This window comes from Ceratotherium simum, chromosome 5 (assembly GCF_057802395.1).
Source record: "Ceratotherium simum simum isolate JZ-2026a chromosome 5, ASM5780239v1, whole genome shotgun sequence".
NCBI lineage: Eukaryota > Metazoa > Chordata > Mammalia > Perissodactyla > Rhinocerotidae > Ceratotherium > Ceratotherium simum.
Genome location: NC_141904.1, coordinates 40,844,337 through 40,862,168, shown reverse-complemented (window position 1 = coordinate 40,862,168; position 17,832 = coordinate 40,844,337). Strand labels below are relative to the sequence as shown.

The following is a 17,832-nucleotide window of genomic DNA, read 5'->3' as shown; positions in this document are numbered from 1 at the left end:
CAAAGGTCAGCTGAGAGCTCTTATGTACCTGGCTTGAGGCTTTCACTGTCCATGTCTGTCTCCACGTGTGCCATAACAGTCAATACCTTAGAGATGTACTTATGAACCCAGCCCCTTCTTTGACTTTCTCTTTCTCGGTCACATCAAGGCATTCATGAGTGCAGGAGTCCTAACTGACAAGCAACTTCAGCGTAGAATAGCAGATATCAGTATTCCTAGAATGTCCTGAGGTCACCTAGCACTAGGAATGTTACTGACCCTTTGTCCCACCCCACATGGGCAGCCTCTTTCCATCTTGCTGGATCTCTCTTGTTCCCCCTCCTTTGCTCTCCTCTGCCTTCTCACCCCTGCTCCAGCCTAGCTCTCTCCTTCACGACCCAAATAAACTGACCCGTCCCAGCTACCCACCCTTGCTCTGCCATGTTGGCACCAGCTGACACCAGCTCTTCAAAGGCCCATCCATCTACCCTAAGCACTTATCTAGGGATTTTGTCCAACCTGAGACTAGCTGTTACAACACTGACTTGCTTCACCTTGTCATATCTGTGCTTCAAAGCAACTTTTCAGCACCTCTGTAGAGCAGTTGGCATCTTGTGCTTTAATTGCTTGTTGATGTGTCTTTCACCTCATTAGGCTGTGAGCTCCCTGGGAGCAGGGACCAGATCTTACTCATCTCTGTGTCTCCTAGAGGCTGGTACAGTCCCTGGCACTTAGCAGGTACTTAATAACTTCTGTCCAAACAAATCCATTCCCACTCCACAGAGGCAAGAAGGGCCAAAGCTCTTTGTGCCAAGTGGTATCACAGCAAGAAATCAAAACTTGACTTTATCTTGACTCCAGGGCCACATGGCTGTACAACTCCAGGGGGCACCATTCACATTAAATTCTATGGAGTTGTGCTCTGGGGGTGTCACTTACACAGAAACCAATATGAACGTGACCCTGGGAGTTGTGTGTGCACTTTGGTACTCCAAAGCGCATTTTCTCCATTCTTCCTTATTCTCTCTTAACAGTATGCCCCTCCCCCACCCCCAAGAGATCCCTCTTACTGCTCCACAGGAGACCATTACATGGCCATTATATGCGGCACTCCAACCAGCCCCCACACACCAGCCAGCCAACCAGCAGGGCAGCCACCAACAAATTAAGTCCTATTTTATAGAGTGTTTTCAAGTTAGCTTTATTTGGGTAAGAGAAAGTCAGCAGATGGTCATCCATGTGCATCCCACATCTTTATAAGCAGCCTTCTCTTAAATGAAAGAACCAGCATAAACCTATGAAAGCAGCATTGCATTACAGAGGATAGAAAAACCCATCTCAGGGGATATTTTTTGTTCAGTCTCAGAAACTTATATATCACTAATTGTGTGATGACAGAGAAGACTGGAGACCTTGGAGGCCTGGGCTCTGAGTTGCTTTGTGACTTTGGACAAGATGGACAGCCAGCCAGCCAGCCAGCCATCCACCCACCCGTCCGTCCGTCCATCCATCCATCCATCCATCCACATCACCTGTGCAGCCAAGTGAGGCACCTGCATAGGCGACACCTCAGCTGAGATTTGAGGACAGAGCAGTTCATTAAACAAAAATGAGGGGGGGAGGGTTGCTGGGTAAAGGCAGTTTCAGCAATAAATTATGAGTGGACTCAAGCGTGTATGTGGGGAGTCATGAACAATGAGGGTATGGAAGAACGGAGACAGAAGGACCAAGCTTAGAGTGGCCTCTCGTGAACAGCTGAGGAGTCTGAACTCTATCCTGAAGAATGTGAAGCAAGAGGAGTGACAAGATCAAGTTTCTCCTCAATTTTTTATGGTATAACTGAGATTATAGGCTTATTTTTATTAATCTTTTAAATTATGTATTTACTGTGGCAATAATTATTTTTTATATTCGCCTACTATTTTAAATATTTGTAAAAATTGTTTTTGCTTCCTTCTATGTTTATTTGGCTTCAACACTTTTTATTCAACAACTTCTATATCCTTGAGTGCTTTATCTGTAAGAAACTATTTCTCAGGAAGCTTTCATGGTTATTGCAGCAGATGCTGCTGGCGCCTTGCTCACATTCCCTAGAACCAACCAGAGAATCAGTCACCTGAAGCCAGTCCCCGTCAAGGCCAAAGGCTTTCCATATCTCTCTGCCTGAGTTGTTCCTGGCACCAGGGAGTGTGGCCCACAGCCAGGGAAGGCTGGAAGTGCCATAAACTTAATGCCCTTGGAGTGATTCTCCAGGGATGAGTAATGGGAGTTGGTGGATAAATCCTCCCCAGCAGCCTCTTCACCCCTCAGGGGAATGATTCTGAGGAGCGTTCCACAGCCTCTGTCTCTCTGAGGAGCCACACAGCAGGACAGAGCCCAAGTTGTCCAGAGCAGTAACCTGCTCAGCTGCGCACTTTCCTGTTTCATCTCTTCCCTGTCTAAACTCACCACTCCCACACACTACCTCCTGAGCTCACTCTCCAAATAGACTACCCGCACCTATGTCATTGTTTCAGGGTCTGCTTTTGGGGGAACCCAAACTAGGAGAGTTAATAGACTTCACGAACTCTCACTTATCTGAGGATATCTTTATTTTGCCTTCACCATGGAGGCAAGTTGGCTGGGTATAGAATTCTTAATTCATAATGAAACAAATTCTAATTTTTTATATTAATGTTACAGAAAAGTCTATAGAAAACTGGTTTCTTTGTTTTCTGTTAAGTATTAGTAGTATCATTTTTATATCCTTAAAATTAAAAGTTTCATGAAGCTATAAGTAGACATTAAACTGTTCTTAATATTTTTGCCTGGTATTTACAGTACCCAGTCAAGGAAATGGAGATCTTTTTTTTGCTGTCTACTCATGTTGTCTATTCCAATAATTCTGGAACCATTTCTCTTTGCTAATTCTCCAGTCCCCACCTTCCATAGCTACAGTTTTCACTGCCATTCTTTTTCATTGCTTTGTTCTTTTTCTCTGAATTCTCAGAGACCTCAAATATACCCTCCACAACAATGAATCAATTTTCCATACTGCTAGTTCTGCTCTTTCCTGATTATAATATGTATTTTAATTCTGCCACTGCTTTCTTGGTTTCATTATAATATTTCTTTATCCCATCTACAACGTTTATTTTTGCTTGCCTCTCAGTCCATTCCATTTTCATTCCAGTCTATTGTATCTGATCTTTTGCTGTGCTCATTTTTTCTTAAATTTCATCAAGAACAAAAGTGGATGCTCTATAAAATTTACTTTTTGTTTTATATTAATAATATTTTTAAAAGGTGTGTTTTCCCTCTGTATCTTGAATTATACTTTTCTTAGTTTATGTGTTAGAATATTTCCGTAGGGCTCATGTTGGTTCTGTCAGGTCTAAGCAGGGTGGGTGGGCACTCTTGGTTTCCCCTCACTACCCACCTGTTAGGATCTTGCCCTGGGCTGGGTGATGCCATTTATATCTCCAGTTGGTCAACCTTGCAGTTGTGGATATAGTCATGGGAGGAGAATTTTTGTTTCTTTACCATTTCTTCTTCTGCCACTCTGAGGGTCATCTGGCCCATGTGCTTTTCTAGTTGGTCTTGCCTCCAGAGCAGCTTTGTGATGTCTCTGTGTGGCCTGCCACCTTTCTCACATTAATGCTCACCACATCCCAAAGAGCCTCTGATACCCTGCCCACTCTCTGCCAAATTGAAACCTAGGGTTCCCTGTACCAAAGGTTTTAAAGGTTGCTGGGATTCAATGGCAAAGAGACAAAAATGAAGTGCTCTCATTTTCTCCATGGTCAGCTAAATGCCTTGTCCTTGACTGACTAAACCCCCCTCATCTAGAATGTCTAGTAGCTACTCACCACTCTCCAATGGTGAGTGGTGATACAGGGGTGGCAATGATGCTCCCCTGCCACTTCAAAGGGGGACAATTCTGCTAAGTGATTTATGCTCTAGGGCATCCCCCCACCTCTTCCCACCCTGTAAGTCAAACCAAGGCTAGATTTTATGACAGCACATCGTTACTCAGCCCTTTCCCTGCCCCATCCTGCTTCCCCCACTTCTCTTCTCCCAAGAACATTCTTCCAATAAATCAGATGCACCCAGATCACATGCAGTAAGGAAGGAATGGGAAAATGTATGTAAACCGTCTGGTATATAGTAGCTGGTCAATAGATGCTACTTCCTATCCTCTAAATAGTTATAGGACTAAGGATATAATCATTTGCTCATGGTAGTCTCTGTAAAAGACATTCATCACAATATTATTTAAAAGAGAATAGAACTGGAAATAATCTAAATATCTAATAATAGGAATTTGTAGATAATCCATAGCATATCCTATGATAAAATCTGCAGTAAACAAGCTAAAAAGAAAAACATGGTGAAGGGGAGTAAAGTAAGATCCAGAAGGCTACTTGGTTTATAAAATACTACTACCAAGTCCTATGCACTGACATAGTGGGCTCAGCTCTGAACTTTGTAGCAAACAACAGAATCAACAAAACTTAGTTACAAGGATGACCATGTCCATAGGTCAGAACAAGCCAAAATGCTTGGGAAAAGAATAGCTATTCCTAATTGTGAGACCAGAGAGAAATTTCTCCCATGGGTGCCAGGTGAGAGGGATCTGTGTAATGTAATGACCCCGTCACCAATCACATCTTCTCAGTTACCATAGAGACGACTTTCATTTGTCTAGTCCCTGAGTAAACCCCTCTCCCCTCATCGACCCTCCTACTCACCCCCAGCAAAATGGCATCATGGCACATGAAATTCTGTAAAAGAGATTCTGTGCACAGCCAGAGATAAGAACCCTATAGATATTTGGTTCCCTCTTGACTGGGCTTAAACTGGGGACAATTTTTAGGGTGTAGAAGTGGATGGAAAGCATGCCCTTCCCGCAGTCCTTCTTGATTGCTTTTGTGGCTTCCCCCAACCCTGGAGCTCCAAAAGCTATTAAGCAGCAGAGAGTTTGAGATGATCTCTCAGAAAGTTCTTGGAACACCATTCTAGATGGCTCTATATACTTCACTTGCCCCCTAAGCTGGGTAAGGTTGACACAATCCTGTCAAAACTATTGAGCCTGGCAGGATATGTGCCTGAACAGAAGGCTGTCTAATAGCTCAAAGGGGCACCCAGTGCTCATCTGCGGGCAGGGCAAAGGTTTTGGTTTCATTTTAACACAGACATTAAGGCATTGCAGTTGAATGCCGTGAACACTTTAAAAGCTGCAAAAGTTCCCGTCGGAACAGCCGTCAAAATTAGAGCAACTACCAGGTAGAGTGAGGTTGGCTTGAGTCCACTCATTCCTCCTGTTGCCTGTGGAAGAGGCCTGTTATTCTTTCTTTCCACAAGTGGTTCATTGAGGGGGATTATGAGACAGGAGAGAATACCAGCTCCTCTTTCTTTTCTGAGTCATGCTATTTAAACTGCAATTTATTCAAATAAATTAATTCACTCAATTCATGGAAATAACTTAATTTCCTCAATTCACTAAAATATTTCAGAAATAAATAAATATGCCAAAGTATAGGCTGATGAACATGACCGTCTAATGGAAAAGATCAAGTGCACTACTGGTGATAGTAAGCATGATAAGCAATGATCTGTTCTCATTTCTTATCTTATTTTCACAACTACTACTGAGCTAAAAATGGAATTCTCTAGAACATACGTGTGCTGGAGATGGTACTGTACCATCTTGGAGAAGGCGCCAGACATAAAACTGTTCAGAGAGGGTTTCACGAGAGAGAAGGGATGGGAGACAACATAAGGTATGGATACTGCTCTGACACTCTGTAGGGATTTATGGGTTCTTTGTTGGCTGTACCAACACACTTTCTAAATCCAGGAGGAAAAAATTCTAATAATTCCAAATGATACTCCATATAAAGGAATAGTCTTTGCAGAATCACCGCATATTCCAAGCTATGATGAAAGTCAGCAAACGCACTAGATGGGCACCCTTCTTACCTTCTGCCACATGTTGATGAAGAAGAGCTCCCGGGAAACATTGAAGGACACATTGGCATCATAGGCATCGTCCCCGAGGTTGGAGATGGAGATGTTTAGGGAGATATTCTTCACAGCCCCCAAAGCTAGATATGGGGTTTTCTCATCAATGCTGCAATGAAAAATAAACAGCAATTAGTGCCCTGAAGCTTTCACTAATAAAACATGAGGCATGAGGGGGTAGCTGAGGGTGGGAAGGCAGAAAATCCACTGGGATCAGAACTATAAGCCTCAGGAACTACATTAACCAGCCATGCATTCTTGGGCAATCAGTTAGCTCCCATTGGCCTCAGTTTCCTCATCTAAGCAAAGGGGGATTCTGTGTTGCCTACCTCACTAGGCTGTTCTGTGGTGCATGTGAAATCTTGTACATCAACCTCGGGAAATTATAAGACATTTAATAACCTATACATAGAATTCAGTCATCCATTTATTCATTCAAATATTTTTGATGACCTACTGCATGCCAATCACTACTCTATGTTATAGAGAAAGGGCAGTGAACAAAATAGAGTGCTTGCCTTCTTATGGCTTCAGGGAGACAGAAAACACATAAATAAAGAAGCAAAAAATACAGTCAGATTGTGATAAGAGCTATGGAGAAAACTTACAGAGGGAAAGAAGGAGAGAGAACACCAGACTGGGAGGAGAGTAGGTTGCAATTTTAAATAGGGTGGTCAGGGAAGCCCCACTGATGAGGTGACCACTCAGGAGAAACCTGAAGGAAGAAAGGGACCAAGATGCACAGCTATCTGGGAACTAGCAAAGGAAAAGTTGTGCCTGGCATGTTCAAGGACTGGCAAGCAGGCCAGTGTAGCTTGAGAGGAGTGAGTGAGGAGGAGAATGAGAGAAAATAGGTTTAGAGAGGTGAAGGGATTAGGGGCAGGCAGATTACACAGGGCATTGCGGGCCATCATAAGGACCTTTGACTCAGATGGAAGCCCCCACAAGGCTCTGAGCAGAGGAGGAGTGTAACCTGACTTCCATGTTTAAGGGCTCACACTGGCTGTCATGTGAACAGTCTGGAGTGAGTGGTTGGGGGGCGGGAGGAGGGGGCAGGGAGCCTGGTTAGGAGGTTCTTGTATTAATCCAGGTGTAAGAAGATGGCAGCTCAGACCATGGTGGTGGAAACTGAGGTAGTGAGAAGAGGTCATATGCTGGATATGTTTCAAAAGTTGTACCAACAGATTTTGCTCATGGATAGAATGAGGGGTGTTAGGGAAAGAGAGGAGTCAAGGATGGCTCCAAGGATTCTGGATTCAACAACTGGAAGGGAAGGGTTGTCATTTATTGAGATGAGAAAGACCATGAGTATAGAAGGTTTAGCTGAGAAAATCCAAATGCCTATTGGAATTTTAAGAAGAGATGTTGAGACAAGGGTCTAGAGTTGAAGGGTATGGGCTGGAGATAAACAGGTGAGACAGACTAGAAATGATCAATAGGAAATGCATGTAGATAGAGAAGAGGTCTCACACTTAGGAGTTGAAGATGAGGAGGAGCCAGCAAAGGAGACTGAGAAAGAGTAGGTAGGGAAATAGGAGGAAAACCAAGAGTAATGGTATCCAAGGGGCCACATGCTTCAAGGAAGGAGTAATCAATTTTGCCAAACATAGCAGATAGGTTAAACTGACATGAAGAATTACAACTGGCCTTGGAATTAGCCATCTGGAGGTCACTGGTGATCTTGATAAGAACTGCTTAAGTGGAGTGATGGCGATGAAAGCTTGATTGGAGTCGGTTTAACAGATGTAGGAGGAGAATAAATGAAAACAGTGAGTACAGACAACTATCTGGAGGAGTTTTCCTGTAAAGGGGAGCAGAGAAATAGGATGATAGCTGGGGGGGGAAGCGGGCTCAAGGGAACTGTTTTTTCTTTGTTTTAAGATGGGAATTACCATAGCATATTTGCAGGATAATGGGAAGGATCTACTAGAGAGGGAACAATTAATGAAGACATGACAGGGCACAATTGCTGTATGGCCTGGTGAACAAGTGGAGCAGCTGGCCTTTGCTGGTATGAGGTGAGAAAGTGGAGCATATGGCATAGATGCATTAGTAGATGGGTGGGACGAACAAACAAAAATTTCCTTGTGACTGCTTCCATTTTGCAGTGAAATAGAAGCAGGGTCAAAGACTGGGAAGGCAGAGGAGGAGGAGGGAATGTTTGAGGGGTGAGGAGATGGAGGGAAATGGCAGCCCAGGAGAATGGGTAGTGAATGGGCCATCAATGGCACGATGGTGGTGACAAGAATGATGACAATGATGAAGATACACAAGACTGATGATTATTATGTGATGTAGCTTTGGACAAAATAAACTCACATTGGCCAATCAGTTAATGGAAGATACGATCAAGCATACCAGGGTTTGCATAGAGGACAATTGTTATTTTGGGCCATTCAGCATCCTGACACCTTCCTGTTTGGGGGAAATCTCAGGATAGGTAGGAGGGGCACATCAGCAGAAAGGGGGCAAATCTTCGCTCTCTCCTCCTCTTGGTCATTAAAGTGTGGGCACCGGACTAAGTGCAGTCATGTGATCTAAAGGTGGTCAAGTGGCCTCAGCATGGTGACCAGAGGATCCCTAACCGGGGCCATGAATTTTGAGGGCTGCACAAAGACACCAGGGCCCTTTGAGATCATCTGAGGTGGTTGCACAGGAGTTGAGAGCCCAGAGGTGGCATCCTGGGCTAAATCTTGCCTCCTTTGTTTCCTACCCACACTGGTTCTCCAGCCTTCCCTCCTATGCTTTGAACCAGCCCATATCCTTCCAATAAATTCCTTTTCTGCTTAAAGTAACCAGCACATGTTTATTGTTGTTTGCAACCATTAATACAGCAGGAAACAGAATAATCCAAAATCTCAGTGGGCTACAATACATTGAAACATGGGCTTTTTTTTTTTTTTTTTTTTGCTGAGAAAGATTCTCCCTCAGCTAACATCCACTGCCAATCTTCCTCTTTTTGTACGTGGGTCGCTGCCACAGCATCTTCGCCAATGAGTGGTGGTGTAGGTCCGCACCTGGGACCCAAACCTGGGTCACCAAAGCAGAGCATGTGGAACTTAACCATGAGGCCACAGGGCCAGCCCCTAAATATGGACTTTTTGGGGGAAGAATCATCATTATTCATCCATGAAGAGAGGACCTTACTTTCCTGAATGCCTGGCACGTCAACAAGAATAACGTGCAATTAGAGATCTGATGGTCTTGCTTTTGGAAGCAAGAGCTCTAAGGATCCAAACAAGATGTGAAAAATTAACTTAGAGAAAAGTTTCAAATTCTTGAATGGCCTCCAATAAATTAAGACCCTGACCTCAAGCTATTGTGGCAATTATTTATTATTGTTGGCCATTTTAATTTTAAACAATTGATGGGTTATTTCTGTCCTCCTGTTTGCTTTTGTAAGATTAAAGAGTAATCCTCAGGCCTTGAGGAGTTATGAGAGAGAGCTAACCTCGCTTTATCTTGAAAAGGAATTGCATAAGCTCTCACAAGTAGCCCAGTCACCTCAGAGAGTGTCTATAGTTCCCAAATGGAAAATTAAGCAGAGAGACAAGAGAGAAAATCCCAGGACCGTAGGGTAGGGGCTGCCTCCTCATTCCAGTTTTTTTGTTCGTGTGATCAGCCTTCTCTCCTCATGTGTAAATGGCAAGGGATCAGGCCAGGGATGGCTAACCTTCTGCCAGCCCCTAAAGCTCGGGCCTCTGTCACTTAATCATGCAGCAAAGTCATTCCCAGGATTTCGAAGTCAAGAGATTCAAACACGGTTCTGTGATTAAAGGAAGCCAGGCACCTTCCAGGGCAGAACGTGATCTCAGACTTTTTAAAAAGAGAAATCTCAAAGCTGTTTTCCCTTTTTCTTCACAGCTAAAAATTTATGTACAAAACAGTACATCTCTGTTTCCAAAACTATTCTTAGAAATGAACTGAGATTTAATTTGCCAGCATCATGCTGGGTACTTTTGTACATGTTGTTCTTCTGAAACCTTACAACACCATGAAAGGTTCCCGATGTTAGTGCCATTTTTAGAGATAAGGAAATTGAGATGCAGAGAGATAATGGTGACCACCCAAGGAACTGTGCTGGGCTTAGAACTCAGGGCCTCCTTTGTCTTCAAAGCCCACTCCTCTCCATCGTAGCTCACGTTCTCCAGCAGCTTGCCTGTCACACCCCAGGATACCCTTTCTGGTCTCCCTTCTGGGTGAAATAAATCTCCCTAATCTGGGCTTTTCCAGCCCCATAGGCTCCACCAATCTTTCCCGGCACTTCTCAAGGTTGTGATGACACATTTATTTGTGTGGCTATTTGATTAAGGACTGTCTCTCCCCAACTAGGATCTAAGCGCCAGGAGGCAGGGACCCGTCTGGTTTTGCTCATCATTGAACACCCAGTGAGAGTTGTGCCTGAGACACAGTAGGTGTTCAAGGAATTCTTGTTGAATGAATAAACATGCACAACAGCCCCACAACAGACCATCAGCTCAACCTTTGCATGTCACAGATGAAGACGCTGAGCCCCTCAGATCTTGATCTAGGTCACTCAGCCATGTAGGGGCTGAGCTGGAGCTGGTGCCAAACTTCCTTCGGCATGAAGGCCGTCTGAGATATAGCTGTTATATAAACTCCATCTCCGTCAGGAAGGGCTTTGGCAAGAAATGTCTTTTCATGATATTTGAAAAAACAAGACCCCACGAAGACCAATCTCTCTGACAGGACTGCTGAAAGAGTAAAATGATCAGGGACGGGGTTTTTGTGCCAAATATTCCAGAGGTGCTTACTTATTTACTGAAGAACAATCTTTATAATTTTCAAGGAATTTTATTCCCTGAGAAATTTTCCCGTTAATTCTATTTGCTTGTGCAGTCTTTTCAGTGGGTCATATTACTTTGTACACCAATTACTCGGGTGTACTTTTATATGAAAAGGATTATTAGGAGTCAACATAAGATACAAACCATACAGTTTCTATAAAGCATATCTTACAGCACATATACAGCCTGCTGGAAACATATTGTTCCTTTGTTGTCAAAAATACAACTGTCCCGTGGGCTGACCCCGTGGCTTAGCGGTTAAGTGCCCGTGCTCCGCTACTGGCAGCCCGGGTTTGGATCCCTGGCGCGCACGGACGCACCACTTCTCCGGCCATGCTGAGGCCGCGTCCCACATACAGCAACTAGAGGGATGTGCAACTATGACATACAACTATCTGCTGGGGCTTTGGGGGAAAAAAAAGAGGAGGATTGGCAATAGATGTTAGCTCAGAGCCGGTCTTCCTCAGCAAAAAGAGAAGGATTAGCATGGATGTTAGCTCAGGGCTGATCTTCCTCACACACACACAAAAAAATACAACTGTCCTAACACACCCTTTATAGCAGTGTTTTTGACATGATGGGTTTATATTTAAGTTTAGCACCAATTCATTCAGTACTCCAAACAGCAGATGATACTCCTGGCATCTTGGTAGCTGTGTGACTGAGGATTGCTGTGGAACTTGTTCTCTGTCCTCATTCATCACTGTACATTAAGAGTGGGTACCATTCAAAGTTCCTTATTGATAAATGCAATAGATTTCCATATCAATGATCGTATGCTGAACCACTAAAGCCTCTAATGCAAATTCTTACCCTTCTGCCATCACAGAAACAATTTTATGAGGGGATAATTTTTTTTGTGAAGATGCTAAGGAAAGAAATTAAAGCAGCTGGATGGTGTTTAATAACTAATTTTCCATTAGATCTTTTTAGAGCTTCCTTAAGTCTTAAAGATATAAACCACGACCTTATTTAAACAATTTGCAGTTTTAATCTATCTTTCATAAAATATGATACTTTTATTTTCTTTTGCTGCTAGCTTAAATCCAGCCTGAATAAAGGATACTGAAACAGGAGTTAATCAAGTGCATACTAGTCACCTGTCTTGAGTTTACAAAAATTCCTGTTATAGCATTATTATTGATATTAATTTGCTAACCACAACTACATTTGATAACGACAAGTAGCATAATAGCATAGGGCAGCCAAATCTACCCATTCTTCCTTTCCTGACTTCCTCCTTCCATTCTCCCTTCCATCCACCTTCCTTTCTTCTTTCTGGTCATTTATCCATCCACCACCTTTTAAAACTAGCTTCCCAACTTAGGCACCAGGGGTATAGGTCCCAGCTCTCAAGTTCACAGACTAGTGGAGGAGAGAAACATGCAAGACATTTGCTGATGTCAACATGTGCTAACTGCTGACCCACAGGGATAAGGGAACATCCTCATGAGATCCCTTATGCTATGAGAGTACAAAGAAGGGATTCTGTAGGGGCAGTGGGGGTAGGCGAGGAGTATGGGGGGGTGGTATTAGGCAAGGCATTACTAAAGAGCTGAACCATGAGCCCTACAATTAATGGGATGATAGCCCTGTCAACAAAAATCTTGCTAAGATTGATTGTCCACACACATACATTCACATGCACACACACACACACTCTCTCACACTCTCTAGTTTTTCCATTCACGGAAATCATATTTAAAAGTCCACTGCGATGCAGATTACATTGTCCCATAGGAGAAACATCAAAATTGCGGGCAGCAATCCTGAGTAAGGATTTGGCAACCAGCATCTCAGATATCCCCAACAATGTGTCATAAAAGCAATGACATACATTATAGCCACTGCAATTTAAAACCATAAAAAATGCTTCCTATTCTTAAAAATGGGCAGACATCATAAAATCTGAAATGGAATCTGACAGCTGGATGGGGGCTCATTTGAGTCATCATTTTGCAGATAAAGGTCCAAGTTAACCACTTCCCTGAGGTCATTCAGCAGATAGTGGCAGAGCCAGGCAACCCCCCTAACTCCTGGTCCAGTGTTCCTCCCTCTGTTTCCATTGCTCCTAAAGTACATAAAAATAGAACAAAACAGTATAAAATTCACATAAAACTTATTTGGTTATAGTAGGATGAGAAATGAAATTATTAGCCTTCTTAGCATTTAGAATATTCAGAATATTGGAAAGTGTCATTTCTTTACAAAAGCTATCTGAGGTGCTTATTTTCCCTCTTGACAAATTTCCTTGAAATTGGTGGAGGTATTCGGGATGATTCCAGATGCTTTCAGCAGCTCTATTGGGCAATTTCCTTCTTGGTACTTTGTTGACAACTATCAGAGCTTTTCAACTATTAGTGCTTAAAATTACAATCACGAGAAAAATGAAACCACAGTTGCTCATCCGATGTCTTCCTATGAGAGATATGAACACAAAGTACCAAATAAACTGATTATAAGGTGGCGGAAATATACCACAAAGCTGATAAGACAAGCCATGCCGAAGGAACAGGTGCAGAATGAGGTGCAAGAGAAATTCGGGGGAAAGAAATCACTGTAGATTGACGTTATCATAAGAAGTTCCCTGAGAGAGGGAGGACTTGAACCACATCTTAAAGAATGAGGAGCATATGGGTGGGCAGAGAAACAGAAGTATATTCAAGGCAGAGGGAAAAATAAACGTGGGTAAAAGGATAGAGGAGACTCAGAAATAATATGGAAAGGAGCACAAAAGCACAGCCCTAGCAGTAAGATCAGCGGGAGGCAAGCAGAATACGTAGGATGCATCCAGATTCCCATAGATCTTGAATGTCCGAGTTTGAGGTTGATCCTCTACTGAACTTAGGCATGTTATCTTGAGTCACCAACGCCAGATGTGTTGCAAGTAATTTGTTAACAAATAAGAAGGCACCAAAGTGAAGGTATTATGAAATGTAGTCGGCTATGGGTGGTTCTTCCCCTGTCCCCAGGGTCTTATTCTATTTTTGTTAGAGGACTTTTGTCCGCAGACCAGCGAAGTGCCTAAGAATTAAACCCCTGACATGCACTGTAGCAGCCCTCAACCAATTGCTGATGGGAAGTGGCGTATAATTACCCCTGCTCTCTCGCTTATTGGGTTAGACAACTCTGAAGTGCACGGTCTTGGCCTGTGCTGTCCAGTGCGGTAGCCACTAGCCACACGTAGCTTTTGATCACTTGAAATGCAGCAGGTCTGAATTAAGTGTAAAATACACATCAGATTTCAAGGCTGAGCCTGATAAAATAAAGAATGCAATCTCAATCATTATTTTAACATTAATTAATGTTCAAATAATTTTTTGATACATTAAATATTTGTTTTGCCAATTTCACTTTGATTTTTCAATGGGCTACCAGAAAATTTTAAATTGCATATGTGGCTTGCATTATTTTCCTATTGGTCAGGACCGTTCTAGACTCTTAGTAAATTCCATGTATCTTACTTTTAACAATGTAATATAATTGATTTGTGATTCATCTTCAATGGTACATATTCGCTCACGTTACTTGCGAAATGGAGGTCTAGGGAAAATAAAGTAAATTTGGGTAAAAATAAAATTGAGTATTGAAAAAAATAAGATTGATAATATTTAGCTTCTAACTCACTTGCTTGTAAAATGCTGTAATGAATATTGTGAAATGCCAAAAAAGAAAAGGCACACCACATGTGTGCTTTTCTTCCCCACAAAATAATTCTGAGTTTCACCAACATCTGATGCCCAAAGTTGTACACTGTGCAGGTGATCCTCAACAGTTACATGTGGTGTAGTGGGAAAAAGGAAGCAAGCCAGACGGACCTAGGCAATAAGGAATGTCTTAGGATGGCCCTCTCAGAAGCAGACTCTCAGGCAGGTTTGAGAGCAAATCTTTTATTCGGGAGGTGGTCCCACAAAACACCAGTAGAAGAGGAGTGGAGTGAGACATGGAAGGTCAGGGAACGAATAAAGAATGTGACATCAAGTCAATCACCACTGTGGGCACCTGGAGAGTCATCTTGCTGGGGAATTCTGGGAAACAGAGTTATCCCAGCTGCACGGTGAGGGAAGTGGTTCTGTGCTAACTCCAGTCAATCACTGGTTGAGGGCTGTGGAGGAGGGAGGGCATCTGTTCCCAGCACCTCTACCTGGAGGGCAGAGCAGGCAAGGAGATGCAGTTATGGGAGCCAGATACCAGGCCAGCACATAAGGGTAAACGGGATTTAAACAGCACTGACCGTGCCTGCTGCAAGGTCCTACGCCAGCTTGATGAATGAGAGAACAATCCAGCAAATGAGGCCTGTCACTGACAGATCAGATCAGTCAATTCTATTATCTCTGAACATCTGGAAGGGACCCAAGTCCCTGGGGAAACCCCATCTCACCCGTTGTGATCCTTTTTCTGTTCACTTTTCCTTCTTGAGCAACTGTCACAAGGATCCATCTCAGGTGCCACAGTCTTCATTTCTATTGATGGTTCCAGCCCACTCATGCCTCACAGTCCTGCTAAACGTCAATGTGGGTGACCAAACAATCCCCTTAACCAGGGCTGACTGTCAGTGGGTTGCACCAGGGGTGCTGTGCTGGCTGTCTACGACTGGCAACTGCTCTTAAAGGTAGGTATGCCTATGCTGTGAAGGTTAACTATCTTGAATATTTTCCCTGCCCTAAACCAGTGCACCTTACAGTAAGGCACACAGGACATTACCCTTGCCGAATCTGAGGGGTATATATTTCTGAGCTTCTCCAGTGCAATCCACTTTGGAGAGAATGACTAGGGACCAATTTGAGAAGATGTAGATGGCAGCAAGCACAAATTTCTGAGCCCACCCCTGCAGGGCCTGCACTCTGTAAGGGACTGCCCTCAGCTTCCCAACTTTGGAAGGCAGCTGCCGATACCTCCAATTGTGTTAGGCACAACAGTGTTTGCACCATTTTGTCCCAGAATGTCATTATGGTGTTTACTCCTCAGCCTCTGTTCACCTCTGTGGGCTGAGAGCTTTTACAGTCAAGCCTACTGCTGCTTCCGAGAGTTGTTCCATTACATTACAGAAGCATCTGCATTCAAAGAGCCCTCTGTGTGACACGAATTATGGAAAAATAGTGATCTATATAGAAAATTAGTGATTTATACCAACAACATAAAATCCATTCTCAAAACCCCAACATTTCTATGTCTCCAAAGAATAAAGCTGCCAACATCAGCCTTTAGTGGTATGATGCCAGGGTGACCGCCCTCCTCAAAATCTGTACACACTGAGTATTATGAAGGCCAAGCCATGCCCTGGGGAGTAAATGATAAAAATGCTCCATGATGGAGGTAGGGAAATATACCCATTTTTCTGGTCATGTGTTATAGGGCAAAGTTTAGGGACTCATGGACTTTTAAAACTGAAAAGGACCTCAGAATCAATTACAGACCATCCTCCTCCCTACTTTGCAGACAAAGACATTGAGCACCAAATAAGGTAAGTGGCTTATTAACTTATTTGGCAACTAGTGGTGATATCAGTTTACCTAGTGGCTGTACCAGGATTCAAACCCATGGTATCAGTTGAGGTCCAGACAGGAAGACAGACTCCATGCTGGTAGTTTACTAGAAGGGATTAAAATGGAGAACTAGGTACAAAGGTGCCAAAAGAACAAACGAGGAGAGCTGAGGAAAACCAGAAGTTAGAAGCAACTATCACGCCTAGAGCTGGGGGGACCAAGGAGGAGCAGTTGTGACCACAGCTGGGACTGCCAAGAGGGAGGTGAGAGCTGGAGAGGTAGCTATTGCCAGAATGCTGCTTAAAGTGGGTGGGGTTGGGGGAAATATCTTGACTTTTCTCCTCCTCCCTCCCTCCAATCTCACGCTAGTTCTCTCATTGGCTAAACTTAACAGGAAATCTGTCAGCAAGGGATTCTGGGAAATGGAATTTTCTGGAGTCAGCCCCTTATGAGCCAAGCAGAGGGAATGTGGGCAACGGATTAATGTACCATGTTTTCAGATTCTTAGTCCTTTTCTCTCAGCTCGTAATAAGTAGGAAAGCTACCCTTTCCCCAAGACACAGTCATTCTCATGTGAAAGAACTCTGGACAATTAAACCTTGAAGCACAGCAAGGGACTACAAAGGAGTCATTTCTCATGGAATGTTCCAGTATAAGCTCCGAAATTTCTCTATCCTACAAGGATGGGAAACTGTTTTGGTCTTGCTGGCTTATTTTAGTTAGTGACTGCCTATTACTCTGGATTCCTGTAGATGTCATTGAAACATCAAGTTATTTTCAATCCCAATACCAATTTTCACTGCTGTGAAAAATCACTAAAGTTTCCTAACTTATAAGGTTCTAGCTGTCATGGGAAATATTTAGAGATTTATTTTACCAACCAAAAACACCAAAAAAAGACATCACTTCTATTTTTTTTTTTTGTAAAAGAAAAAAAAAATCACCAAGAAATATCCAAAAAGGATATTGTACCAAAAAGGTGCAATTCTAAATATATTTAAGAAATAAAATCTAATCTTGTTTTATCCTTTAAAATACTCTGTAATGACGGGAGTTGTTACTTCCACCCAATTATTAGTCTTGTCCTGTGGTTATCCTACGCTGGCCCCATAGAAACACGAGTCTCAGACTACCTCCTATGATTTGGAGCCTCAGCCCTGAACCACCTGCTGTAACCCATTTGATGTTCCTCATGCTGACTTGCTCAGGATCCTCTCATTTTACATCCTATGACATGTTTCTCTTTGTTCAAAACTCAGTGCCACGTGTGAGACCAGCCTGCTTCTCAGGTGTGCCTACCCCGCACTACCTCTGTCACCACTCAGCTTCTCCTCCAGCTGTCTTGCTTCTGGTTTCCCTGGATACACTCCCAGTCTTCTGCATGGGCTTCAGCTAAATCCCCGGGGTTGATGAGCTTACACAGCTTGTCCCAGATCTTCACTAGCATCTATCTGAAGATTTGCCTACTTTCAAATACACTTAAAAAAAATCTAAAGAGCAACAGTCTACATTAATTTCTGCTTTTGTTTTAAACTCATAACTTTAAGTAGCTTTAA

The 17,832-nt window shown here is 43.1% G+C and overlaps 1 protein-coding gene across 1 annotated transcript in view; it reads right to left on the bottom strand.

Annotated features, from left to right (window-relative positions):
- Window positions 1-17,832, bottom strand: part of ITGA9 (integrin subunit alpha 9) — a 331,030-nt gene that overhangs the window by 116,198 nt on the left and 197,000 nt on the right. Inside the window, exon 18 of the mRNA XM_004419499.3 lies at window positions 5,941-6,091. Coding sequence (XP_004419556.2) covers window positions 5,941-6,091 — 151 coding nt within the window. The remainder of the gene's footprint in view (window positions 1-5,940; window positions 6,092-17,832) is intronic.